We start from the raw sequence: 27,831 nt of genomic DNA on the forward strand, positions 1-27,831 counted from the left end.
AAACTAACGGGGTCCATTTCATTCTCACGACTCTAATGGATGAACCAAATGGTGATAAGTTCCATTTGGCTCTTTTGCCTCTTGTAGGGTTCACAGAAACATACAATTTCCCAGAAGACCATTGCGGAAGTCCTCATGTACAGTGTGGTATTTTTGTAATAGTTTTAATTAGATTCAAATCAATCCAGACAAGACAAAGACAAAACTAAATGTGGTTATTACCTCAGGACATGTTTTAGTGGGGATTAAATAAAAAACGGGATGACGTTTGATTTTTTTTATCAGTAAAAGATAAACGTCATATTACACCACGCAAGAAAACATGAATTGATGTAATTAACAGTTTCTTTATATGGAAATCGTTGTGTTTGAAGCTTAAGGCAACTCTTTAAGTGTGTATGAATATCATATATGTATATATATATATATATAGGAGATCTTTTGTTTGCAAAAGAAAATTGGAATTAAAAATATCCATACAGCCTTCCAGGGTAAAGCATCTGCCATGATAATTGACAGCAACATCAAAGGTACATTAATGACTTAATGTTAATGTCAGTCAATTGTTGCCCATTAATAACTCAAACTGCACACTTAACATCTAAAGCAAACAGAAGGAAGAGCTGATGGCGAGCTGTGCGTCTTTTTGAAGAGTATGACGTGTGAAAGCATTCATACCTAGCTATTAGAACTCAATCTCTTTTCTTTGAAAGCTCTTCATAGTGACAATTTGTCATAGGAAAAACGGGGAATTATGCAAGCGACTTTGTTTGAATATTTCGATCCGTGCGTTAAAACTCCAAATTAACTTTTTCAGAAAACACTGATCATCTATAATAAATGACAGCGGATTAAAATGGGAATTATTAATTCATTCCTACTTTCCAACCAAAAAGAAAAGATATATTTTGCAAACATCCAAACAGTGTCGGGTTTTACTGCGATTGGTTCCGAGCAAAAACCCCACTTAGAGTGGACTATGACGCACACAGGAGAGACATTATCGCTTCTTGGTTTTCTCTCCCAAAGACACGGTGCCAAAGGGTCCAAAAGAACTCCAACTACAGATCAGGTGATTCGTTTGACCAAACGTCACCAGAGACCGCCTTGGTAAAATAATGGGAATTAAAATGAAGCAACGTTGCATTGTGGTCTCAAACACGCGTGGCTTGGAAATTACGAAATTAAAGATTCAATAATAACACGTTTAACTATAAAAAAATATATAAGTAAGAACACATACATTCAATTGGACTTGGTGTCCCACGCAACAGGGTCTCCTCGTACTCGGCAGCGGAAGCGGAGCGATGCGTCGATAATTGCGGCCGCAGCCGCAGCTGATAAAAAGCTTCCTTCTCCTCTCAGCTGACATTGTTTGTCCCAAAGAGCCAGGCGGCCCGAGATGGACTTTCGCCAGTGGATTTGTACGGTTTTTCTGGCATGTCTCAGCACTTCCCGAGGTAAAACTACAACGAAACAGCGATACGTGTTCAAGGCGTTTGTGTGGCTAATTTCCAAAATGTGTGTAATTGAATTTAACGCCTAATTGCGTCTGGAAGAAGCTGGTTGTAGTTCTGAGGCGACTCGATGCGGGTTCAGGGCTACGCGTCTCTCTCTTTTTTTTCATTATCGTCGTATTTGTGCATCAGGTTCAATAAGTGTCAGTTCTCCCTGTTTCTGTGACCGCTCTTTGTCTAAATATGTTTGTTTCAAAGCGAGGAAATTCGAGGAAAGTGAGGAAATTCCATTTTGTGGCCTTAGCCACGCTGAATCCAAATGGACGCCTTACTTTACCTCTGAAAGCGAATATCATACCAGTTTGCAAAAGTAATTTAGTCGGCAATATATGTATCTTGTGGCTTTTGTGTTTTTAGAATTAAGTGGAGTGCTTTTTTCTTTGGATGGACCTTTTTGACGTCCTTATCATAAAAGGTGGTTTCTAAATGTACAGTCTGGCAACAGGCTGGTTGTGTTTTCTAATGCTTCGTCTTTTTTTAACCTTTTTTTTGTTTTTTTGTGTGTGTGTGTGTGTGTGTGTAGGTCAAATTTTTGGATGTCCTCCCAGCGAGTGGCCGTGTGACGATGGAAACTGTATTCCTGCTATCCAGAGGTGTGATGGAAATGGAGACTGTCTGGATGGATCTGATGAAATGGATTGCACTGGTATATACAATTCATCTCCCTGTGTAAAGTACTGTAGTTTGTTTTCTTGTGTTTAACATGGTCTCCATTGGAAACCGAAGAAATGTTTCTGAAAAGACTGCTTCAAAATAAAAGAAGCAATAATGGGTTTTCCTCAACTGCTAATTTAAGTAAAATTTCCAGTTAAAAAAAGTTGCAGAATACCATGTAACCAGTGTTTGCTTGTGTGGATTTATCTGTGTATCAAAAAAGCTTAAAATGGTTTCCTTCACTCAAACACTTCTAGGTTCCCATGAATGTGCCCCAGGTCAGTTTCCATGTGTTGACTCTGTTGGCTGCGTTGATGCGTCGGCCCGCTGTGACGGACAAAACCAGTGTCCCCCTGGCTCTGATGAGCAGAACTGTGCAGCCACAAAGGGCTGTTTGGACTCTGACTGGACGTGTCGAAACCACATTTGTATCCCCCAAGACCTGCGCTGCAATGGACTGAATGACTGCCTGGACAACTCTGACGAAGAGGACTGTGGTGAGCGAGACTCAGGGTTGAATGTTGTGTTGCACAAACTGGACCTGTCAGTATTTGGGTCTCGGGTGAAGTACCTTTACATTTGAATTACAGCAACTTGGATTTTCTATTAACTTTTCAATCAAATCCCTGTCTCTGTTGAGCTAAACGTGCTGTTTGACCGTGAACATGCAGCTGGGCTGAATGTGAGCGGGAAGCGGGGCAGGTACGAGGGGGTTCAGAGTCTGCTCTCTCCGCAGGTCCGTGTGGCCCAGACGGCGTACGGTGTCCCGAGGGCAGGTGCCTGGGTGCTGCGGAGCGGTGTGACGGGACCGCTCGCTGCTCTGATGGCAGGGACGAGCCCGTAACCTGCGGTACGTGGTCTCTCTCTCTCTCTCTCTGTCCCGACCATCTGTCGCTTATCCAGGACCGAATAGTGTCCAGGCCCCATGGTCCTGGTGAAGGGATTTCTGTGACGCTGAGCCTCCTCCCCCCCTTCCCCGCAGGCCGCGTTTGCTCTCTAGATAACGGCGGCTGTAGCCACGAGTGTGTGGACGAACCCCGCGGCGCTCGCTGTTCCTGTCCGCTCGGCTACGAGCTCTCGGCCAGCGGAGCGGTCTGCGACGGTGCGTTGGCCCGCTGCAGTCCCACCATCAGAGTTTTTAAAATGGATTTTTCAACTAAATGTCTTAAGTTTGATGCATATCTCACTCAAATGAATTTCTCAGATTTGGATGAATGTGCCCAACCATTTGGCCCCTGTATGCATTACTGCTCAAACACTGTCGGATCCTTCTATTGCCACTGCAGAGAGGGCTTCATACTGAAGGGCAGTTCCACATGTCTAGCTACAGGTAACAAAGTTTTTTTTCTTTTCTTTTTTTCTTCCCTAATCTGCACATAATCAACATGCACATGTCGAGGCCCTCTGCATTGTTTGGTACCACTTGAGCCGGGAATAAGCGTACAAGTAATCTAGAACTGATTTGGTAATCAGATCAACTGTTTGTCAACCCACTTTCAGTTTAGTTTCACCCTTTTAAGAAGATCAGAAACAAACCTCGTGAAGTGCACTTAGACAAAAGATTACTGATGTACTAACGAGCCACCGCCATTAATGACAAAAGCTAGAAAGAAAAGTTAAAGATCAAAGCAGGAACTTCAGATGCAAGCGATCAAGTGGCTGACATGAACATAACTTTTCCCCTGCTGGAAATGCAATGTTTAAAAAGAATAAAAGCAGTCACTCGTGCATGTTTTAAACTTTTCTACATGTATCCCAAAAGTAATGTGTGAAGTACTGACTTGTGGATCCTACTCAAACGTAATCCTCACAAACTTTTTTTTTTGACCCCCCTTCTCCTAAATCTCTGTGCAGGTAATGCTACCAGACTGCTAGTTGTACAGAGCAGCTCCATCGGCTTGTTGAATGTGACGACTGAGCGCTTTGAAGCGGTCGACCACCCGGGCCTCGACCCGGTGGCCTTGGCTTTCGACGTGGCCCGAGGCTGGTACTTCTGGGCGGACAACAATGGCAGCATTTACAAAAGTGATGGACGGCACAGCTCGACAATCTATACTGGTTTGTTAGCCCAAGATCTGTGGGTTTATTTGAATAAAAATGATCGGGATTTAGCTTGTCTGGAATGGTATTTACACTAATGCCATCTAGTTAGTTTTTGTTTTAAGTGAGTGAAGCCAGAGAGCAGCAGGAGGTGGTTAAATAAGACTGTCGCATGGCATAGATAAATGGTACCTTTTTTCTTTGGTCTACTTGCAATGTTGGCAACATTTGTGAGTTGTTGTCACTAGATGGACTGTGCTCCCTCCTCCCAAAAAAAACTTATGGCTTTAGTGTAAAGTCCTTTAAATTATCTCACGATCCTACAGATTTCTTCATCTTCAACCCCATTCTGGAAACAGATCTAATGCTTCATGACATTTCACAGCTGACGTACACTTGGGCCAAACTGTTTGACACGAGGCCTTTGCACAAAATCTCCAAGCTGGAATCCATTTCTTAAACTACTTGTAATTTTGTAACTTTAGGGGAGCCTGGCATCAACAGTCTAGCGTGTGATTGGTTGAATGGACACCTTTTCTGGGCCAATCAGAAGACTGCGTCGATCTACATGCAGGCAGCTGATGGGAAAAGCCACACTACACTGCTGAGCAGAAACACCAGTCCATCAGAGTTGCTGCTAATTCCTGTGGAGAGGTCTGCTACCCTAATTCTGTCTGCCGCTACACACAATTTACTGGGATTTAAAACTGAAATATTCTTAATTTATGCTAAACGACGCTAAGCTTTTGTTTAATTCTATTAAAATGCCACACAAATGAGACTCCATCCCTCATGGATGAACCCAAAGAGGTGATGATGATGATGATGATTATCTTGATGATGCGTCGCAGCCTGATGTTCTGGATCAGTGGCGGCTCTGGAGAGCGAGTGACCTTGGAGAAGTCGTGGATGGACGCGTCGGAGAGGAGCACGCTGACTGTGCTCACGGCTCAGTCGGCCCACAGCCTCACTGCTGACGTGGCCGCCAGGAGGCTCTACTGGGTCAGCGACTCCAAGAAGGTTGGTGGACGGAACGCAGATGTACGCACACAGGACAGTATTTAGATGCTTTATGTAATGGCATCGATGTGAATCGTTTTCGTTTTATACTAGGGCTTTTTTTTTTGTTGTCGGTATGTGACTTTTGTAAACTTGTTTGTCTTGACTACAGTCAACACTAATCATTTAATTGATTCAGTCCGTAGAGACGGTGAAGGTGGACGGGACCGGCCGTTACTCCTTCCTGGGGATGTTCGACAGGAGACCCGCTCTCGCCCTGGCCGTGTTTGAAAGTTACTTTTACTGGGTGGATGACGAAGGTCTGTGGCAGGTCGCGCAGAACCAACCGAACCAGAGGAGATTCATATTGAAAGGAACTCTGCCCATATTAGCTGCTTACCATGAATTACAGCAGCCTCAAGGTACCACAACATTAAGTATTTAATATAATGCAGACAATGTAAAAGTTGTATGGACAGAAAAAGTTTCACTGCTGATGGTACGCTGGTTTGAGAATGCCTCGTGTTGTTCCTCAAACAGGTTCCTCAGCATGTAGGAAGAGTCCGTGTCATCTCTGCCAGCTCACTAAAGGCAACGCTGCTGGGTTTTCCTGCACTTGTCCGAACTCCAAAGTTCTGATGCTGGATGGAACGTGTGAATGTAGGTCCATCTTAACTTTACTCTGCCTTGTATGGATTGCATCATGTCGTGACAGATTATTTCTTGCTGTCATTGGATTCACGTTCTTTAATTTCATAACCAAGTGACGGCGTCATAAAAATGTGTAAATCCTTTGTGTTCCGCAGATCCACGGTTTATTTACGCTACCACCAGCAGCATCAACATGCTGGAGTTTAGTGGAAGAGGCTCCTCCAAAATCCAGCTGTTCACCACCGACGACGGCATCCTCTCCTTTGACCTGGACTGGTACAGAGACTGGCTTTACTGGGCTAACCAAACGGGCCACATCCAACGCACCAGTCTAACCCTGGTCAAGGCTGAGGTGGTCCCAACACCTGTGCCAGGTTAATGCAGTGTTTCCTTGGATTGTGCAGACATACACAAACGTAATGCAATGTATGACGAAAACAGGAAATTAATAGGCAGATAAATAAAGCCCTATAATTCGTTAACCAAAATGCCACAATTAAATGGATTGTATGATTAATTAATTTGAACAATAGTTTGTTGCAACTGTAAAAGGTGGTCAGCATATGCCATCAACAGGTTACTAGGTCTTTCTGAGCACTTTGAATTTACTTGACTCCTTTGTTTCCACCTCTTTAGCTTGTCTGATAAAAATTGACCAGATGAGCGGTGACCTTTATTGGGTGTCATGTGACCAGAAAAGCATCGGCACCGCCACAGCCGACCATCGCTACCCTCATCAGCTGTACCACACCACAAACGAGATCAGGGACCTGAACGTGGACTGGCTGCGGGGGGGCATCCTCTGGCTGGAGGGAGACAGAGTCCTCACCATGAGCATGACGGGAGGCGCCGCCAGCGAGCTGCCGCGCCTGGCAGGGGGAGCGCGGGGCAACGTCGCCTTTGACCTCCGGGCGAACAGTCTGCTCTGGAACTCAAAGAGGGCAGGTCAGTCGGCGCCTTTCGGCTGAAACGGTCCAGAACTCTCCGGCTGGTGTTGGATGATGTCGCGCCTGATTTCCCAAACATCCACGCACCATTTTTGAGAGGGGATGGTCCCGCGGTGCAGGCCTGCTGAATGACCTTTGGTTCTCGCGCTCTACAGGTTTGACGACAATGAGTTTGCTGCAGGAAAGAAGCCATCGAGCGGGCGGAAGGTGGAACGTTTCGGGCTCGGTAATCGCCGCCTTTGAGCCCTTCCTGCTGTCCCGCTCGGACCACGTAGTTACTCTGTGGGACCGGCGCGATGGGAGCCAGATCCGTGACGTGACCGTGAGGGGCCGCGTGTCCGGTGTGATCCCGGCACTCGCCGACCTCGGCACAGGTCGGATCAAGTTACATCTGTTCCATATTTCTTTCTTGTAATTGGTATTTTTTAATTTGGTCTTGTCACTGTTGGGCCATCATGGCTCATGTCGGCGCTACAGCTGCCGGTCTTGAGGCTTCTTTTGCCGTAGAGCCTTCAATTATTTAACAATGCCCTAACGGTTGCTGACTTCATGAGGCTTTTCCATTCATGATAATCCTCAGGTGACATGAAGTGTTCAATTGCATGAACACGGCAAAAAATAATTAATTCTTTCATAGAAATTTGGCAGCTGAGAATATACAGATTTTTACTGACTCACTTCTTAAATTGTGCATTTCCTTTCCTCAACAGTGCCCAATACCACGTTCTGCAGTGAACCTTCTGTGATGTGCCGGCACACATCTGTCTGCATTCCGCAGGAGCAGCTGTGTGACGGGAACAAGGACTGCCCAGAAGGAGACGATGAGAATCTTTGTGTAGCCACATGTCCTTCTGAAGGTAAAAGAAATGCAAAAGGCAATACTTATGCTTTGTCGGTGCCTCCAAAATCCATGTGAGAAATAAACCTTCAGCTTCTCGTTTCCAAGCGCTTGGAAGAACGTAACCGTTTCGCTGCCACTTTTTCCCATTGCAGATTTCAAGTGCAAGGACGGAAGGCGCTGCGTCTCCAGGACTCTGGTTTGTGACGGTCATCCACAGTGTCCCGACGGCTCTGACGAGGACGGCTGTCCAAGGTCCGCTCCTCGAGCAGCTCGGTCGAACGTCCTGAAGTGCCGTGTGGGCTCGAAGGCGTGTGAAGACGGCACGGAGTGCGTCTTGTACAGCCACGTGTGTGACGGGGAAAGGGACTGTTGGGACGGATCAGATGAACGGGGATGTGGTGAGTTTCCTCAGGATTTAAAAAATGCAGTTGTACTGATTCAATCATGTTTTATTCTTCTGATAAGTAAACTTAATGAATGTTTTAGATGCTGCAGTCACTTCCAGTCCCACTACGTCACAGAAGCCAGTCATAACTGAATCCCCTGCTCCCACCAAGCCAGCCTGCATCAGCCCCTCAGTTCTGTGTGCAGGTTCTTCTGTTTGCATCACCCCAAACCAGCTTTGTGATGGAAAGAAGGACTGCCCTGATGGGTCTGATGAGAACTGCATCAACAGATGCCCTTACAGGAGTAAGTTGTTCTGTCTCATGGAAGTGTGATTTGAAATGGTTGTAATTTGCAGTATGCAGAACAATCCTTGTCTCTGATTATGATTTTTTCCTTCTTAGCCGACTTCCGCTGCAAAGACCGTAGGAGCTGCATCTCCAGGAGTCTGGTTTGTGATGGAATCTCTCACTGCCACGATGGCTCAGATGAAGTCGACTGTCCGAATGCTGCTCCTCGGGCTGCTCAGGCAAATGTCCTCAAGTGCCGTGTGGGCTCCAGAATGTGTCAAGATGGGACCGAATGTGTCCTCTTCAGTCACGTTTGTGATGGAGAGATTGACTGTCAGGATGGATCAGATGAACAGGGATGTGGTGAGTTCCCCCAAGATTTAATCTCTTGAGGAAAAAAATTGCAGTTAGTGAAACACTGATGCAACCATGATTTCTTCTGATAAAGTAAACCTTTACTGAATGTTTTAGATGCTGCAGTCACTTCCAGTCCCACTACGTCAAAGAGGCCAGTCATAACTGAATCTCCTGCTCCCACCAAGCCAGCCTGCATCAGCCCCTCAGTTCTGTGTGCAGGTTCTTCTGTTTGCATCACCCCAAACCAGCTTTGTGATGGAAAGAAGGACTGCCCTGATGGGTCGGATGAGAACTGCATCGACAGATGCCCTTACAGGAGTAAGTTGTTCTGTCTCATGGAAGTGTGATTAAAATGGTTGTAATTTGCAGTATGCAGAACAATCCTTGTCTCTATGATTTTTCCTTCTTAGCCGACTTCCGCTGCAAAGACCGTAGGAGCTGCATCTCCAGGAGTCTGGTTTGTGATGGAATCTCTCACTGCCACGATGGCTCAGATGAAGTCAACTGTCCGAATGCTGCTCCTCGAGCTGCTCAGGCAAATGTCCTCAAGTGCCGTGTGGGCTCAACGCTGTGTGAAGACGGCACGGAGTGCGTCTTATACAGCCATGTGTGTGACGGGGAAAGGGACTGTCAGGATGGATCAGATGAACAGGAATGTGGTGAGTTCCCCCAAGATTTAATCTCTTGAGGAAAAAAATTGCAGTCAGTGAAACACTGATGCAACCATGTTTTATTCTTCTGATAAGTAAACCTTTACTGAATGTTTTAGATGCTGCAGTCACTTCCAGTCCCACTACGTCAAAGAGGCCAGTCATAACTGAATCTCCTGCTCCCACCAAGCCAGCCTGCATCAGCCCCTCAGTTGTGTGTGCAGGTTCTTCTGTTTGCATCACCCCAAACCAGCTTTGTGATGGAAAGAAGGACTGCCCTGATGGGTCTGATGAGAACTGCATCAACAGATGCCCTTACAGGAGTAAGTTATTAATCGGGGATTTGAATAGTTTCCAGAAAATATGGTGGTGTAAACAAAGGATTCTGTAAACTTCCCCTCCTTTTATCAAAATTGTATTTTCTGTTCATAGCCGACTTCCGCTGCAAAGACCGTAGGAGCTGCGTCTCCAGGAGTCTGATTTGTGATGGAATCTCTCACTGCCACGATGGCTCAGATGAAGTCAACTGTCCGAATGCTGCTCCTCGAGCTGCTCAGGCAAATGTCCTGAAGTGCCGTGTGGGCTCAACGCTGTGTGAAGATGGCACAGAGTGTGTCTTATACAGCCATGTGTGTGACGGGGAAAGGGACTGTCAGGATGGATCAGATGAACAGAATTGTGGTGAGTTCCCCTAAAATGTAATCCCTTATGGGAATAATTAGCACTTGGTGAAACACTGATGCAACCATGATTTCTTCTGATAAAGTAAACCTTTACTGAATGTTTTAGATGCTGCAGTCACTTCCAGTCCCACTACGTCACAGAGGCCAGTCGTAACTGAATCCCCTGCTCCCACCAAGCCAGCCTGTATCAGCCCCTCAGTTGTGTGTGCAGGTTCTTCTGTTTGCATCACCCCAAACCAGCTTTGTGATGGAAAGAAGGACTGCCCTGATGGGTCTGATGAGAACTGCATCAACAGATGCCCTTACAGGAGTAAGTTGTTCTGTCTCATGGAAGTGTGATTTGAAATGGTTGTAATTTGCAGTGTGCAGAACAATCCTTGTCTCTATGATTTTTCCTTCTTAGCCGACTTCCGCTGCAAAGACCGTAGGAGCTGCATCTCCAGGAGTCTGGTTTGTGATGGAATCTCTCACTGCCACGATGGCTCAGATGAAGTCAACTGTCCGAATGCTGCTCCTCGAGCTGCTCAGGCAAACATCCTGAAGTGCCGTGTGGGCTCAACGCTGTGTGAAGACGGCACGGAGTGCGTCTTATACAGCCATGTGTGTGACGGGGAAAGGGACTGTCAGGATGGATCAGATGAACAGGGATGTGGTGAGTTCCCCTATAATGTAATCTCTCTCTGAGGAAATGGCTGTTATAGAAATACTAGTGATATCTCCTCAATGGCCACTTCATTAGGCACACTGCTAGATAATGGTTCAACCCCCCCCCCCTTTTGCCTTCAGAAATGCCTCAGTTTTGGTCCATATTGACACGATTACATTACGCAGTTGCTCCAGATTTTTCGGCTGCACATCTATAATGTGACACTCCTGGTCCACCAGCTCCCTAAGGGGATCTATAGGTTTGCGCTGTGATGACTGGAGTGCAGTGACCTCATTGTGATGTTTGAGAGGATCTGAACATTGACATGGCTAATTCTAGCAGGGTAATGCACCATCAGCAGATGGTACACTGTGGTCATAAAGGGATGGACCGGGTCAGCAACTATACTCCGGTAGGCTGCGGCATTTAAACCATGCGCAACTTGTACTTAAAGGCCCAATGTGTGCCAAGAAGAGATCCCCCCCACTCCATTGCATCACAGCCAACCTGAACCCTTGATTCAAGGCACGATGGATCATTGCTTTCATGTTGCTCACGCCGCTGTTTGACCCGACCGTCAAAATGTTGCCAGGTCAGTCTCGATTCCAGCTGCAACATTCAACCAATTGTCTTCTTTTGGTGAGCTTTTGTGGATAGTAGTGTCTCCTGTTCTTAGCTGACCGGAGTGGCCCCCGGCGTGGTCATCTGCTGCTGTAGCCCATCTTCAAGGTTTCATGTGTTGTGTGACCATATCTACATGCCTTGAGTTGCAGCCATGTGATTGGTTGATTAGCAATTTGTGTTAACCACGCATTGAACAGGTGTACCTAATAAAGTGTCATGTGATGAACTTTAATTTGTCTGTTTTTTTAAGATGCTACAGTCACTGCCCGTCCCACTACGTCAAAGAGGCCAGTCATAACTGAATCACCTGCTCCCACCAAGCCAGCCTGCATCAGCCCCTCAGTTCTGTGTGCAGGTTCTTCTGTTTGCATCACCCCAAACCAGCTTTGTGATGGAAAGAAGGACTGCCCTGATGGGTCTGATGAGAACTGCATCAACAGATGCCCTTACAAGAGTAAGTTGTTCTGTCTCATGGAAGTGTGATTTGAAATGGTTGTAATTTGCAGTATGCAGAACAATCCTTGTCTCTATGATTTTTCCTTCTTAGCCGACTTCCGCTGCAAAGACCGTAGGAGCTGCATCTCCAGGAGTCTGGTTTGTGATGGAATCTCTCACTGCCACGATGGCTCAGATGAAGTCGACTGTCCGAATGCTGCTCCTCGAGCTGCTCAGGCAAATGTCCTCAAGTGCCGTGTGGGCTCCAGAATGTGTCAAGATGGGACCGAATGTGTCCTCTTCAGTCACGTTTGTGATGGAGAGACTGACTGTAAGGATGGATCAGATGAACAGGGATGTGGTGAGTTTCCTCAAGATGTAATTTCTCATGGAAAAAAATTGCAGTTGGTGAAACACTGATGCAACCATGTTTTCTTCTTCTGATAAGTAAACTTAATGAATGTTTTAGATGCTGCAGTCACTTCCAGTCCCACTACGTCAGAGAGGCCAGTCATAACTGAATCCCCTGCTCCCACCAAGCCAGCCTGCATCAGCCCCTCAGTTGTGTGTGCAGGTTCTTCTGTTTGCATCACCCCAAACCAGCTTTGTGATGGAAAGAAGGACTGCCCTGATGGGTCTGATGAGAACTGCATCGACAGATGCCGTTACAGGAGTAAGTAAATCAGGTTTCCATCAAATGTGATCAGCCTAACTGGTTGTGTGAACAAAACTTCTTAAAATTTGCACTGTACAGAGATTTGAGCATAATCCCACTCTGGTCTCTGAATAAGATTTTCCTTTCACAGCTGAATTTCGCTGCAAAGACCGTAGGAGCTGCATCTCCAGGAGTCTGGTTTGTGATGGAATCTCTCACTGCCACGATGGCTCAGATGAAGTCGACTGTCCGAATGCTGCTCCTCGAGCTGCTCAAGCAAACGTCCTGAAGTGCCGGGTGGGCTCCAGAATGTGTCGAGATGGGACCGAATGTGTCCTCTTCAGTCACGTTTGTGATGGAGAGAGAGACTGCCAGGACGGATCAGATGAAGAAGGCTGTGGTGAGTGTTCATTTAAAGGTTATAACTTTTTTTGAGCAGTTTAGTATTCAGAAATGGCAAACTAACTCTTTGAAAACACATATCTCAATTTGAAAAAAATCTATGGGCATCTATGCTGATGGGGGGCCTCCTTTTGCGCACAAGACATTTAACTATCTTTTGATGGCCCTAAAAGGTTCAGTCTACATAGGGCTTAATTCTCTTCACTCCAAAATCAAAGAATATTTATGTCGCTAGTTAACTTTGCCAAAATTTCATTTCTGCATTTCAAAATGCTTTAAAACATCTTGTGTGGCCCCTACATGCTTGTATGCATAATTGACAGCGCCGCAGGCTGCTCCTAATGAGACGGCCATTGTCTTTTGGGATGTCCTCCCAGATGTGTCGAAGGGCCTCAGTGAGTTTCTGTTAAGTCTGAGAAGCAACCTGGCGGCATCTAACGTAATGTCCCAGGGGCGTTTCATCGGGTTTAGGTCAGGTGATCATGAGGAACCATTGGATGGTATTGATTCCTTCAGCCTCCAGAGACCGCCTGCTTATTCTTGCCACATGAGGCCGGGCATTGGCGCGGTGCAAGGATTCCATCCCGATAACGCGTGGCAGTGAGACTGCCGTTCTTCAGACCCGTAGAGGTCTGTGCGTCCCTGGATGGATACGCCGCATTGACCCTCCACTACACTGCGCATGATGATGCCACAGGCAGCACAGCGTTCTCCTTTGCTTCTCGGCACAGTTTTGCATCTAATATGAGGAGCTCGGGTGAACCTGCTCATCTGTGAAAAACGCAGGGCGCCAGAGGCGACCATGCCAATAGAGCTCCACGGTGCTGAGCTGTGAGCACCATGCAAAACCCGTCCTGTTGTTGATCCTCTTGGTCACATATTAATTCCATAAACACCAATGCAGTTGAAACGGATTAACGTCTAAGTCATTACCAGAAGAGCGCATTTGAAATAATGCCATACCCTAAAAAAAAAATATTGAGAGCCTTTTTTTATGCAGTGTGTTTGCAGGAAACTTTTCACTTTTCAAACTAACTTGATATTTCTAATGATTTCAGATGCTGCAGAATCTCCCACTTCCATTCCCCTCTTAACTGAATCTCCTGCTCCCACCAAGCCAGCCTGCATCAGCCCCTCAGTTGTGTGTGCAGGTTCTTCTGTTTGCATCACCCCAAACCAGCTTTGTGATGGAAAGAAGGACTGCCCTGATGGGTCTGATGAGAACTGCATCAACAGATGCCCTTACAGGAGTAAGTTGTTCTGTCTCATGGAAGTGTGATTTGAAATGGTTGTAATTTGCAGTATGCAGAACAATCCTTGTCTCTATGATTTTTCCTTCTTAGCCGACTTCCGCTGCAAAGACCGTAGGAGCTGCATCTCCAGGAGTCTGGTTTGTGATGGAATCTCTCACTGCCACGATGGCTCAGATGAAGTCGACTGTCCGAATGCTGCTCCTCGAGCTGCTCAGGCAAATGTCCTGAAGTGCCGTGTGGGCTCCAGAATGTGTCAAGATGGGACCGAATGTGTCCTCTTCAGTCACGTTTGTGATGGAGAGATTGACTGTCAGGATGGATCAGATGAACAGGGATGTGGTGAGTTTCCTCAAGATGTAATTTCTCATGGAAAAAAATTGCAGTTGGTGAAACACTGATGCAACCATGATTTCTTCTGATAAAGTAAACCTTTACTGAATGTTTTAGATGCTGCAGTCACTTCCAGTCCCACTACGTCAGAGAGGCCAGTCATAACTGAATCCCCTGCTCCCACCAAGCCAGCCTGCATCAGCCCCTCAGTTCTGTGTGCAGGTTCTTCTGTTTGCATCACCCCAAACCAGCTTTGTGATGGAAAGAAGGACTGCCCCGATGGGTCTGATGAGAACTGCATCAACAGATGCCGTTACAGGAGTAAGTAAATCAGGTTTCCATCAAATGTGATCAGCTGAAGTTGTTGTACAAATTTAAAGAAGTTTTGTTCACACAAATTTGAGCATAATCCCACTCTGGTCCCTGAATAAGATTTTCCTTTCACAGCCGACTTCCGCTGCAAAGACCGTAGGAGCTGCATCTCCAGGAGTCTGGTTTGTGATGGAATCTCTCACTGCCACGATGGCTCTGATGAAGTAGACTGTCCGAATGCTGCTCCTCGAGCTGCTCAGGCAAACGTCCTCAAGTGCCGTGTGGGCTCAACGCTGTGTGAAGACGGCGCGGAGTGTGTCTTATACAGCCATGTGTGTGACGGGGAAAGGGACTGTCAGGATGGATCAGATGAACAGGGATGTGGTGAGTTTGCTATTATAGAAATACTGATGTAATCTAGTCTTATGAACACTTTATTTTTCATGAATAATAAATACAACTGTTAACTTGAGCAATAAAGTAGAGGTTCCTTTATATTTGAACTATGTGAATACTACTGTACCTTCTAGATGTTTCTCCATCAACCGAAATGCCACCTGCCATCGATCCCCCTCCTCCGACCATGCCGCCCTGCATCGGCCCCTCCGTGCTCTGTCCCAGCTCCGCTGCTCCCCTCTGCATTTCGCCAAAACAATTTTGCGATGGCCGCAAAGACTGTCCCAATGGCTTTGATGAAGAGAACTGCGTGAGAAGCTGTCCCTCTAAAAGTAAGTTGTGATCTAGAATTCCAACTGCGATGCATTTCTCTGGGTCTTTTAATGTTCTTTTGAAAGTGTCCTGAAACTGAAAGGATTTGACGTTTGTATAAGATGTAGCAACATGCGCCTAATTGGGGAGGGAGGAGTAAGCGTTTCACAGCCTTACTCGGTCCAGCTCCTGGAGAGATGGACCGTTGGTTAACTTTGCTAAAGTAAAACTCATTCCGCCTGTCCGTAAGCCATTACACAAACTCCCAGATGGATGAGGGGGCGGAGTCAGTAGATATCTTTAGCACCATACATAGACGTCTTTGACACAATGGCAACACCGGCCCCTGTTTAATTTATTTTTGGAAGTTTTCCACATAGATCTTGGCTAGATAATATAGATTGCACTTTGATTTGCTTTTACCCAAATCTTTACAGATGACTTCCGCTGCAAAGACCGTAGGAGCTGCATCTCCAGGAGTCTGGTTTGTGACGGCCGCTCTCACTGCTACGATGGCTCGGATGAAGTAGACTGTCCGAGTGCTGCTGCTCCTCCAGCTGCAGCAAACGCACTGAAGTGCCGCCGGGGCTCCAGAATGTGTCAAGATGGGACTGAATGTGTCCTCTTCAGTCACGTTTGTGATGGAGAGAATGACTGCCAGGACGGATCAGATGAAGAAGGCTGTGGTGAGTGTTCTAAAGGTTGATTTCTCTATAAAAGTGCATGAGTATAAAGTATTCTCTTTCTGATATAACCATTTCCTATATATCTGACAAGTGGAAAGTGTCATGTAAGAACAAACATTTTTTCTAATTTTAGATGCTGCAGAATCTCCCACTTCCATTCCCCTCTTAACTGAATCCCCTGCTCCCACCAAGCCAGCCTGCATCAGCCCCTCAGTTCTGTGTGCAGGTTCTTCTGTTTGCATCACCCCAAACCAGCTTTGTGATGGAAAGAAGGACTGCCCTGATGGGTCTGATGAGAACTGCATCGACAGATGCCGCTACAGGAGTAAGTAAATCAGGTTTCCATCAAATGTGTTCAGCTGAAGTGGTTGTGTGAACAAAACTTCTTTGAATTTGAGCATAATCCCACTCTGGTCTCTGAATAAGATTTTCCTTTCACAGCTGAATTTCGCTGCAAAGACCGTAGGAGCTGCATCTCCAGGAGTCTGGTTTGTGATGGAATCTCTCACTGCCACGATGGCTCAGATGAAGTAGACTGTCCGAATGCTGCTCCTCGAGCTGCTCAGGCAAACGTCCTGAAGTGCCGTGTGGGCTCCAGAATGTGTCGAGATGGGACCGAATGTGTCCTCTTCAGTCACGTTTGTGATGGAGAGACTGACTGCCAGGATGGATCAGATGAAGAAGGCTGTGGTGAGTATTCATTCAATGGTTTATTTTTTTATGAAAGTGTAAAGTTCTATTGGCAAGCCTCTGTTTTACCATTTCTGATAACTTTCATGTTTTAAAACTTTCAAACTGTTTAACTTGATATTTCAGATGCTGCAGAATCTCCCACTTCCATTCCCCTCTTAACTGAATCTCCTGCTCCCACCAAGCCAGCCTGCATCAGCCCCTCAGTTGTGTGTGCAGGTTCTTCTGTTTGCATCACCCCAAACCAGCTTTGTGATGGAAAGAAGGACTGCCCTGATGGGTCTGATGAGGTCGACTGTCCCAGCTGGGCTTCTCCTGCGGCTCGAGTAAACCCGCTGAAGTGCCGCTTGGGCTCGAAGCCATGTGATGACTCAACAGAGTGTGTCTTATACAGCCACGTGTGTGATGGGGAAAGAGACTGCATGGATGGATCTGATGAACAGGGATGCACTGACACCTGCAAGCAAGGTTATTATTTTTTCCCACCCTTTCAGCTTAAGTTTGAACTAAATCTATTGTACTGCTGAAGTCGTGATGCAGACGTTCCTAATTATCTTTCCAGGAGAGTTCCAGTGCTCCCATGGGAAAATGTGCATCCCTGAGGCGGAGGTGTGTGACGGCAGGTCGCAGTGCAGAGACCAGTCAGACGAAGTGGACTGCGGGAAACCCGGCACGAGCTGTGAGCATCGCTGCGCCGACGGCAAGCGCTGCATCCCGAAGAAGTTCCTGTGCGATGGCGAGAGAGACTGCCTCGATGGCACCGATGAGCTGGGCTGTGGTACGTCCTCAGGTAGTCCTTTTCTTGCGAGAAGGCAAACTCTCCTGTATAATTCTTATTTTTTTTTTGTAAGGTTAGCTAGCCAACATTCCGGCCAGCGAGTGAAACAACTTTTGACTGACGCGTAGTGTTCTCTAATCCAGACGCAGCAACAGCAGAGTCTCCGGTTCCCACAGACGTGTCTGCTTGCATAAGTCCTTCCGTCCGCTGCCCGGGGTCACCGCTTTGCATCGCTCCAGATCAGCTGTGCGACGGGCAGAGACACTGTCCTGACGGTTTCGATGAAAAGAACTGTGTGCTCCAATGCCAAAATCCAGGTGAGTGAGTCCAGCGACGAAGAAAGGACGTCCCCTTCGAAAAAAAGAGGAAAAAAAAAACTTTAGGCGTTTTTTTTTTTTGGGAAACTCCCACCGAGCCTCCTTTTTGTTCTTCAAATTGACTCCTTCCCTTGCTGCACTTCAGGTGACTTCTTATGCGACGACCGGAGGATGTGCGTCCCCGGGACGGACGTGTGCGATGGTCATGCCCACTGTGCCGACGGCTCGGATGAGGAGCGGTGTCCATCAGCAGGTCCCACGCCTCCCAGTAAGCCCACAGACATAATGCCCCGCAGGAATACTTTGAGTTGTGCTGGTCAATTCATGCCACTAGTGCGGGTTTTACTCATGCAGTGTGATTGGCACAAAGTTGGCCGACGCGGGGCATCGCTCAGCTTTGCAATTTGTTCCCCTCGGCCAAGCCTCCAACAGCGCGTCCGGTGACGGCTCGGCCCCGCTGAGGTGCCGCAAAGGTTTGAAGCCATGCAAGGACGGCCTCGAGTGTGTGATGTACAGCCACGTGTGCGACGGCGAGAGAGACTGCCAGGATGGATCGGACGAGGAGGGGTGTGTCGCTCAGTGCGAAGCAGGTCTGTGACGTCTTTTCAGTGAAATCAAACTTTCAGCCTCAGAGCTGTTGAGTTTTAAATCTTGTACTTATCCTGGGCACAGCTAATGATTCTGTTGATTAAGTAGTTTTCGTTTCATCAGATTTGATTACGGCCACTAAGTAAAACTCATAAAACGCGCTCAATTAAATATTATATTTTTTTTCTCCCCTAGGAGAGTTCCATTGTGCCCACGGGAGTAAATGCATCCCACCGGAGCAGGTGTGCGACGGGCAGAACGACTGCCAGGACCGATCGGATGAAATGGACTGTTCGAGTCAGACGGAGGGCTGCCCTCGCCGCTGTGACAACAACACGCGCTGCATCCCGGACACCTTCCTGTGTGACGGCGAGAGGGACTGCGCCGACGGGTCCGACGAAGAGGCGTGCGGTAGGTGAACGCGTTGGAACAAAACTAGAACCACACGTGAGAACTCAACACGCCACCATCCTCCCTTTCTCCCCCCCCCCCCAGGTGTGGTGGCCTGCACGTTGAACCAGTACCGCTGCCTTAGCGGCCAGTGCGTGTCTGAGGCCCTGAGGTGCGACGGGTACGCGGACTGCACCGACCGCTCCGACGAGGCGCACTGCACTCGACCCCCGCGCTGCCTGACGCAGCTTCGCTGTCCGAACAGCCACGAGTGCCTGCAGAGGGAGTGGCTCTGTGACGGAGAGGACGACTGCAAAGACGGCTCGGACGAGAAGGTGAGCAGCTCGGGCAGTGAAGCAAACCCGTGTTGATGAGTAGGCGAAGCGCTTTTGTTCCGATTGAGGAGTCGTGGTTGAAACGGCGTCTCATAGTCGTCGTGTGTGTGCACAGAATTGCGTGTTGCCACCAGTGAAGTGCATGGAACACCAGTGGCAGTGTGGAGACGGCAATGAGTGCATCCCTGTGTCGTGGAGGTGTGACGGGAGGAAGGACTGCCTCAACGGCTTGGACGAGGACCAATGTGAGCAATGTCTGCCTCTTGGGATGATCCGGTTTATTCTCTTCAGACACTCATGTCATTTTATGGTACTGGTGATGGAAAAACCCCAACCTAGCATAAGGTCAATTTCTTTTTGTTTAAAGTGTTAACATGTAAGGCGTAAAATGCATTTTATTCACTTTTAGAGGAGACGATGACATGAATTCGGTGCCTCCCCTCTCTCAGGTGGCCCGACGAAATGCCCCGCTCACCTTTACCGGTGCGGCAGCGGCGAGTGTGTGGACCCCCTCCTCGTGTGCAACGGTTTCACCAACTGTGCGGACAACTCGGACGAGGGCGCCGGATGTGCTCGACGCAACTGCTCCAGTCAGTCGGCGCCGCGGTGCGACCACGGCTGTGTCAGCACCCCAAACGGACCGGTCAGTGCAGAACGACGAGCACGTGCTCTCTGTGCAGATTTAAGTTGGCGTCATCACGCTTTTCATGCCTCAGTCATATTAGCCCGTCGCAGCTAGAGAACTGTATCTAGAAACGTATGACATTTTCATATCAATGCATTAAAGCTGATTAAAAGGCCTTTTTTCTTCATCCCTTCCCCATTATTTTTGTAGAGATGTTACTGTGCCGCAGGTTTCAGTCTACAGTCCAGTGGCGTGTTCTGTGTGGACATCGACGAGTGCAAAGCGGTGCCCCACGTGGTATGCCAACACACCTGCCTGAACACCCGCGGGTCCTACGTCTGCCAGTGCCTCCCTGGCTTCTACCTGGAGCCTGACCACAAAAGCTGCAAGACCAGAGGTGCAGTGTGTCTGCCCAAAATCCCAGTCGTAATGTTATGTGAACGCAATGCTTTGTAGCAGCTGCCCATCGCACCAATGGATGTGGGAGCACATAGTTGTGTGAAATTTGGCTAAATCCAAAAGCCGCCAACATGGTAGATCAGTCTGAGTGGCTGTCACTCACTCCGTTTGGAAGCGAGACCGACTAACTCGCTGGCTGTTTCCGTTCCTAGACGGGCCTTTGCTCCTGGCGTCTGTGCAGTCGGAGCTCCTGCTGCAGGGCGTCCAAAGCGGCTCCTTGCGCCAGCTGACCTCCGTCAATCGGCCCGTCTTCTCCCTGGATTATCTCTGGGCTCTACAGAGGGTTTACTGGCTAAGCTCCGACTACCAGAGCATCCGCTGGGCTGACATGACAAACTCCAACAGCAAAGGGACACTTATCAAAGGTAGGAACCTTTTTAGAACTCTGGTTACGTTGTCTGGGAAGGTTCACTTGATAAAGGAGATTTAAAGAAAATGGACATTTGGAGAGTTTGGACTGAAGTGAACTCCTGTTGTAGGCGTGAAGTCTGATTTCATCGCGGTGGACTGGATCGGTAGGAACCTGTATTGGGTGGATGGACTGCTGGGTCAGATTCTGGCTGTGAAGCTCAGTAACACCACGTTGAGATCTCAGGACTACACCGTGGTCCTGGGTGAGGATCTGGAGCAGCCGAGCTCGTTGGTCCTGCTGCCACACAAAGGGTAAGGTTGCCGATTTCAATGAAAGGGAAAGAAAAGTTTCTGTTTCAAATGCGTACTTTTCATCATTTCGCGCATTGCGGCCTTTCTCAGAATGATGCTTTGGTCAGAGATCGGCAGCACGCCTCTGATCGGGCAGTCCGGGATGGACGGTTCCAGGAGGAAGGTGGTGGTGAGCCAAGGCTTGAGCTGGCCTGTCGGTCTGTCCTATGACCTGCTGGACAACCGGGTGTACTGGGCGGACGAGAAGCTGCGCTGCATCGGCTCGGCCTCGCTGGACGGAGGCGACGTCAAGGTTGGCGGCGCCGAAACCCCGAAGAAACGTGCACGCGATCGATGTTTGAGAGCCGCCTGTGATTCTAGCTGGTGACGGCCCCGTTCTCTCACCAGATCCTCCAGTTGGCCGAAACGCCGAGCCCTTTCTCGGTGGCTGTCTTCAACGACCGAGTCTTCTGGTCCGACACGAAAAGGAGAACCATCCGCTCGGCCAACAAGAACACCGGCAAAGATCAAAAGGTTCTTCTGAAGAGACCAGGCCAGCCCTTTGGAATTAAAGTGAGTCCACCATTCCTTTCTGACCTAGTTTCATTTGATGTTTTCTCCCCAAAAGGAATTGGAAATGTATTAGCAGGTAATTGGACATAATAACTTTTTTAATATTTTCAGCCAAAAGGTGAATAAAGGGAGCCACATAAACTAGTTTGTCTTGATTCGTTGGTTCCAACCACATTGGGATATTTAGGATTCTGGCAAAAACGCAAATATTTACAAAGTTGACGGTCCTACAACTTTGTTCACAAGTGCACGTTCTTCATTTTTCTACAGCTTCGTACCTTAATGCTCCCTTCTCTCTCGCTCTCGCTCTCCAGTTGATGCACACACTTTCCCAGCCATCCGTATCCAACCCATGTGCCTGGCTGCGCTGCTCCCACATCTGCCTGCTGGCGCCGCCTCTGAGAAGCGCGTCTCAAGCTCTGGGGTCGCCGGCAGGAAGTGGGCTTTCGGCAGTTTGCAGGTGCCCCAAGGGGCTTCTACTCTCCAAGGACAAGATGACCTGTTCCCCCCCGCTGGAGTCCACGTTCCTCCTGCTTCTGTCTCCTACCAACGTTTATCAGGTGAATGATGTCATTGTGTCTTAAAGAGCCGGAAACTCGTTTCTGGTTTGACGCCTTTTTGATGAATTGACTGCTCTTTTCCCATTTCCACGTGTCCTCACCTCTCGTAGATTTACTTGAACTCCATGCGTCGCGAGGGTGTTGGTCTGAAGAGAATGGCAAGCGCTCGAACTCTGGCCCTGCCCGGAGTGACGGAGGCCTCTGGCCTGGACGTGTCACTCCAGGACCTTTCTCTGTACGTGGCTGATGCAGGACAACGATCCGTGGAGGTGCTGAAAATGAGCGGCTCTAGGTCCAGACAGGGACTGACACCTGCTGGACAGATCCTCAAACTGAATGTAAGCGACATAAAAGACTAAATCCTTTATTCGTCCCCAAGTGGGTAAATTCTCAAAATTTTATTACAGGTGAGGAAGCGGAGGGACGATCACGCATTTCTAAGAGTAAATTCTTAATATTTCTTTGTCTCAAGGATGATGAGGTCACAGCTCTGGCCGTTGACTGGGTGACGTCCAACCTTTACTGGAGCAGCACGGCGAGGCCTGATGTCCACGTGACCGCCCACCGTGACGGCTACACCACCGTCCTGCTGCAGGGGTCATTAAAGGTGACGTTTATCTGGCTTCACTGCTCAGCTGAAGTTGCTTTTACATCTCGACACGCATTGGGACTCTTTCATATCCGCTCCTTTAACCCTGCCTACAACTTTTTGTTGACCTCACTGGGGTGCTTTCCCTTTTGTATATTTTATACTATGGTATTTAGAATATGTTGAAGGATTCATTCAATTGTTCCAAAATGTAAAGACTATTTATTTAACTGGATCTTTTAATCCGCCCCCCCCCCCCCCCCCAACTTCAAGAGAATTTAGCAACTATTTAAAGTGCAGATATATTTTATTTGCCCAGTTTAATACTAGTTACTAAAATCCACCTAAAGTCTGACCTGGTGAATGTCTCTATCACCTGACACTCAAAGCATCACATCCTGAGGACTGAGACGAGTGGACTGCGTGTGGGGCGGAGAAATGGGTTCTACAGTGTTTTTCCGTACCTCCTCTGTGCTTTGTCACATTGACCCGCCCACCTAAACCTGTGACCTTTGGTCTGCACGCCCGAACCTGCTCCACCATCTGGTTGATCCCGTTGACTTTTTGCTTTTTTGCAGTCATTTTGTAAACTTGTCCCATGTGTCGTCCATCCTCTCAGTGCACAACGTCCATTGCCCTCCATCCCCCCTCGGGAAAACTTTGTTACACGGCTATGGTCGGGTCCGGGGGGAGGAGCCAAAGCGAGGTGAGCTGCGCCTGGATGGATGGCCGTAACAAAGCCGTGCTGTGGAGGAAGTCGAGCATCCCCACCTCGCTGGCGTTCTCAGACCCCGGAACCACGATCTACTGGGCCGACGCAGGCGAGTCGCACAAATGTGAACGTTGATGAGAATACATTTTGGCCGGCTTGTGTTTAACTGTCTCCTTGCTGTTTTTCTAAAGGTGAGGGTGTAATCGGCTCCATCGGAGTAGATGGAACCGGATATAAGCAGTACAAAACGGGGCCCGGCCTTCTCACCACATTCTCACATACGGAGGACCTCCTCCTGTGGGCCACCGTGGACAAGGGTGAGGCTGGGTGACAAGGAGACGGATCTTTCAGTACTTAAAGACGTACACATCAAGTATCTTTGTATTTTGCAGGGAGTTTTTACTCTCTGTGTATTCTTTCAAACTCACTACCTGTTCAGTCCATCTGTGGCTTTACAATTCTGCCAGGAGAGTTCAGCTTTTTTCGTTTAATCCGTCCCCTCCAGGCAGCAGGCTGTGGTACCGATGAATTATTTAGACAGCCTTTTCTCAGCCATCAGTACTGCTATGAATCTTAAAACCATTAACCAGCACTTTTCCCCTCCATCAGACTTGACTAATGAAATGCTCACACTTTTGTGTATGTTTTTGACAGAATTGCTTTTCTCTTTGCAGATTTAACCAGGCTGTGGTTCAGCGACGGTCTCCAGCCAAACCAACTGTGGTTTGAGACTAAGACCAGCGTGGTGGAAGTCCAGGCCCACAGCAACGCTAGTCAGACTGGTAGGTGTCAATCACCGCGGGTTGACTTGGTTAGCAACTGGGAGGTAAATGACTAATGGTGAAAACTGGCCTGGTGCAGACCGGTAACGGCAACAGAGCTGAATGCAATGAGAAGGACTCTCAGATGTCCACTAGATGGCAGGTGAGGGACGACACTTCAATAGAAATAGCCCACAGCAGGCTGGGAATGCAAAGAGTCTGAAGAGAGACGGGGCAAGTATCAACAGAAATAACACAGTGAGCATACAATGGTAAAAGATAACGTCGAAAATAAATACTTTGATACTTTAAATCGTATGGCTTGCTTTAAAAACAGGTAGATTTTAGTTTCTTAGGGAACATGGTTTTTAAAGTTCAGATTTGTCTAAAGGTTCTTAACATTCAAAACTAAGGTAGCAGAAAACTACTTTAATATAGATAGAGGAGTAATGTCTTCTGGAGCAGGGAATTTCCCTCTGTGTGGAGATCGTAATATCTGAGTTTCGTGGACGCCTTTTTTGTATGCTCCGGTTAGCTTATTTGCATTTCTCTCAGAGGCAATGGAACTGCTCCTAGTCTTTATTTATTGGAACTTGAGGAGGGAGCGGCATGAATTGCAGCTATGCTCTCAACCTAATAAAGCTGATTTAGCTTTAGCTTGGTTGGCGCAAATTTCACAACAATTTTCCACATGCCATCATCACATGTCATGTGCCCAAACTGTTTGCTAATGAAAACGTGTTTTGAATAATCCAGTAATTCCTGCCATGTTTTTTTTTTTTTATGCAAACCAAAAGGCTTGCAGCACACCCTGCTTGATTTGAAAAACAAACGTCTGCATTTACAACCAGGAAGGTGGAAAATATACGCATACAAATGGCAGAAGTGTTATTGGAGAATGAAAGGATTCTCAGTTAGTTTCATAGATGGCACAGCTAGTTGGTTTCTGCAGAAGTACATGGCGAGCTCTGGGAGGTCCTTGTCTGTTGACGCTGTGGCATACAATTAAAGGTTTTTAGGCTGCTGAACAGTTTTTTTCAACCTAAAATTGAATGCAAATACAACATTTTACCTTGTACAATATAAAACCCTGTTTATGGTTGCACAGGATGAAAATGGAGAGAAGCACAACATTTCAAGTGTCTACATTTTAAAAAATGTAGACGTCGACACCCCGGCTGCATATTTTCCCCGCCTGACACTGACGGCGTTCCTAAAGGGCCAAAGCTGATTCACACAACCAAAGACTACTGGTTTGTGCCAAACAGACGGTTTTACAGGGCCAACTAATCATGATCGTGTGTGTGTGTGTGCTCCAGTCCTTTCTACTGCATGGCATAAGCAGCCATGTGTGTGTGTGTGGACCCAATGGGACATTGAAGATTATCAGAAATGAGTTTTAACGTAAGACAACTTGGTCCAAATTGATTGAGTGATCAAAGGTACTGAAAAGGAGTCGGCGGTGGGATTGGAATTGTCAAATTTGCTTAGGAAGGTTCGTGACTGAGTGAAAAAACCCGAAAGCAGTGGCCGCCATGATGAGTTCTCTAATGCTAATGAAAGGAGCTTCAATGCTACTCTGCTCCTTCAGCATAGGAACCTCTGGACCATCCTTTACGAAAGGAAAGGAGATAATTCCCTCCCACAATTTCTTGCGGCAGCAAAATTTAAATAGTGACTTTTTTTTCGACCGTTCAAAAGAAATGACTTAAAATTATAACCTTCTCCTTGGAAGTGAAAGTGCAGGCTTGTTAATGAAGTAATACATGGAACCTGGTTGTCCTCTGCATGGCACAGCACATGAAGGCATCACTAAGATGCTTCTTTGTACTTGGGGGAAATTGTAGTTTCGCCGCTAATTTTTAATTCAATAGACAGTTGGTCCTGATTTAAGAGAATGCTAAAATCTCTTACAGTCCAAATAATGTCAATGCTTATTTTAAGCGTAAACATCTCCTTGACCTCCATCTAAAGACCTATAAAGGTTTCATTGTTCAATTTGCTAATCCTCTCACCCATTTCTTCAAGGAACGAATGGCTGCTCCAAAAGCAACGGCGGATGCGTCCATCTGTGCCTGCCGCACCCCGGAGGGCGCGCCTGTAAATGCGGCCGGGGTTTCTATGCCGCCGCCGCCGCCTGTTTGCCGCTCCCAGGCTGCCCGGCGGGGGAACAGTCTTGCTTTGACGGCACCAAATGTATCGTGAGCAGCAAGTTCTGCGACTCACAGGTGGACTGTCCAGACGGGTCGGACGAGCAGGACTGTGAGTCTTAAATTCGCCCGCTTAAGTCAAATGAACCAACAGGAGCACATGCCATAATATGATGATCCCATTTTCATCATCCAAATTTTCATTTTGCGACATAGCCATATCTAACGTGACCACGAATATTTACTTTCTTTTCAGGTCCAAACACAAACTCTGCATCTTTCTGGACCAAATCAAGTGATGGCCGTCCTCCCCCGTCTTCCCCTCCTCAGCCCAACAACGTCCAAAAGGACTCGATGCACACGGTTAAAGACTCTTCATCCTGTGGCCTCCAGCACTGCAGCGGCGTCGGCCATTGCATCACAGAAGGCAAAGTGACTCGCTGCCAGTGCCTGGCCGGTTACCAGGGGGAGTCCTGTCAAGAGGCCCAAACTGGGCGGGGCCACGTGGCTGTGATCCTGGGCGTCTTCTTCCTCGTTACTGCGTTGACGGTCGCTGCGTTTGTTTTTGCAAAAAGGTACTGGCAAAAAGGAAGCAACTTTTATTACACCTTGGCCAGACGGAGTCCGGTTTATAATGAGTGGTGGTTAGAAATGAATCCGCCCGGAACGCTGCATGCTCGCCCTGACGCAGAGCAGTTCATAGAGGACACTCTCTACGGCCTACGCACCGGGTATTAAAGCCAGATACTGTCGGGTTTTCATTTTAATTGGATTCTTTTTAGAGTTTATGGCTCCTTAACCTTTACGATGAGTATTGTGCGTGCTCAGTAGAAAACAAACGCTGGGCTTTTAAATCCAATCTAATTCCAACAGGAGAAACTGGCCGTCAATCAGAAGCCGATCCACGGAGAAAGAAACTCTGATGGAAAACATGGACCTGCCATGTGAACACTACGATTCAGACTGAGGTAAAACCTCAGGCCACTGGGTGTGGATTGATTTTCTACATGGGCACAGGTGTTTAAGAATATGACACATTTGTCTTTCATAATAAACCAGCTGGTCAATTTTACTCCTGAAATATCAATATATATATATGCAACTATAAATATGGGTACAAATCACTTATATTTTTCACATTTTTGGCAGACATGCCGCAAGTGTCATCATTTAGCCTCACGTAGTCTTTGCTTGAGCTCAGACAAAAGTAAGGGGTCTAATTTTTATAGAATATTTTGATATTCAAATATTGCATTTAGCTGAATTTTATATCTAGTGGTCGACTTGGTATAAATCTACAGATGGGCTTCCATGTTGTCTTCTCTCCTCCCCAGGAGCTGGACTCTCCAGTAGATGTGAAGAACCCCCCGCTAGCGTTGAAGTCAATGTAGCTCAAATAAGTTATTCATGATGCAAGTATTGTCTAATGTGGTTTCTCTGATCTCCTTTTGTGCATTAAAAGTAAAAAGATTTAACCAAAAACCTGACTGCTTGTTTTAATATTTCAATCAAGGACAATAACTTCTGAAGGGTCCGTTTACCTAAATGGTTTCTAACGTAATGGTTATCAGGTTCCACTGGTATTGTCTAACTCTTAA

General features: G+C 47.4%; 1 protein-coding gene across 4 annotated transcripts; it reads left to right on the forward strand.

Annotated features, from left to right (window-relative positions):
* The first annotated feature begins 1,384 nt into the window (after positions 1-1,384).
* On the forward strand, positions 1,385-27,708 carry LOC119226316 (low-density lipoprotein receptor-related protein 2-like). Of its 4 annotated transcripts, none has more exons than XR_009942710.1 (60): positions 1,385-1,460; positions 2,041-2,163; positions 2,429-2,668; positions 2,908-3,021; positions 3,154-3,273; positions 3,376-3,501; positions 4,026-4,229; positions 4,697-4,865; positions 5,063-5,231; positions 5,410-5,632; positions 5,751-5,870; positions 6,017-6,235; positions 6,498-6,806; positions 6,964-7,182; positions 7,519-7,665; positions 7,802-8,047; positions 8,136-8,339; positions 8,438-8,686; positions 8,795-8,998; positions 9,091-9,339; positions 9,450-9,653; positions 9,763-10,011; positions 10,120-10,323; positions 10,417-10,665; positions 11,534-11,737; positions 11,831-12,079; positions 12,188-12,391; positions 12,525-12,773; positions 13,834-14,025; positions 14,119-14,367; positions 14,476-14,679; positions 14,806-15,054; positions 15,201-15,398; positions 15,816-16,064; positions 16,198-16,389; positions 16,506-16,754; positions 16,881-17,222; positions 17,317-17,544; positions 17,676-17,849; positions 17,995-18,117; positions 18,272-18,439; positions 18,633-18,848; positions 18,933-19,162; positions 19,278-19,407; positions 19,612-19,805; positions 19,998-20,184; positions 20,399-20,611; positions 20,726-20,909; positions 21,000-21,201; positions 21,297-21,461; positions 21,776-22,021; positions 22,132-22,359; positions 22,494-22,628; positions 23,230-23,431; positions 23,514-23,639; positions 23,997-24,104; positions 26,112-26,345; positions 26,490-26,808; positions 27,107-27,250; positions 27,568-27,708. XR_009942710.1 is itself a non-coding variant. In XM_062558880.1 (60 exons), exons 1-59 carry the CDS (start codon positions 1,403-1,405, stop codon positions 27,198-27,200), a joined length of 11,754 nt encoding a protein of 3,917 aa, XP_062414864.1. In that variant the 5' UTR covers positions 1,385-1,402; the 3' UTR covers position 27,201; positions 27,568-27,708. The 4 variants fall into 4 exon arrangements, 3 of the variants coding, with proteins under 3 accessions (XP_062414864.1, XP_062414865.1, XP_062414866.1); XM_062558880.1 differs by having other exon boundaries at positions 27,107-27,201; XM_062558881.1 differs by having other exon boundaries at positions 17,317-17,532; positions 27,107-27,201.
* The last annotated feature ends 123 nt before the right edge of the window (positions 27,709-27,831 follow it).

The sequence above is a fragment of the Pungitius pungitius genome, chromosome 18 (genome assembly GCF_949316345.1).
Source record: "Pungitius pungitius chromosome 18, fPunPun2.1, whole genome shotgun sequence".
In the NCBI taxonomy this organism is placed as follows: Eukaryota; Metazoa; Chordata; class Actinopteri; order Perciformes; family Gasterosteidae; genus Pungitius; species Pungitius pungitius.

Coding starts and splice junctions, on each gene's coding strand:
- LOC119226316 (XM_062558880.1), top strand. CDS start 1,403: ATGGACTTTCGCCAGTGGATTTGTACGGTTTTTCTGGCATGTCTCAGC. Junction 8,999..9,090: donor CGACAGATGCCCTTACAGGA/GTAAGTTGTTCT, acceptor TTTCCTTCTTAG/CCGACTTCCGCTGCAAAGAC. Junction 12,080..12,187: donor ATCAGATGAACAGGGATGTG/GTGAGTTTCCTC, acceptor TGAATGTTTTAG/ATGCTGCAGTCACTTCCAGT.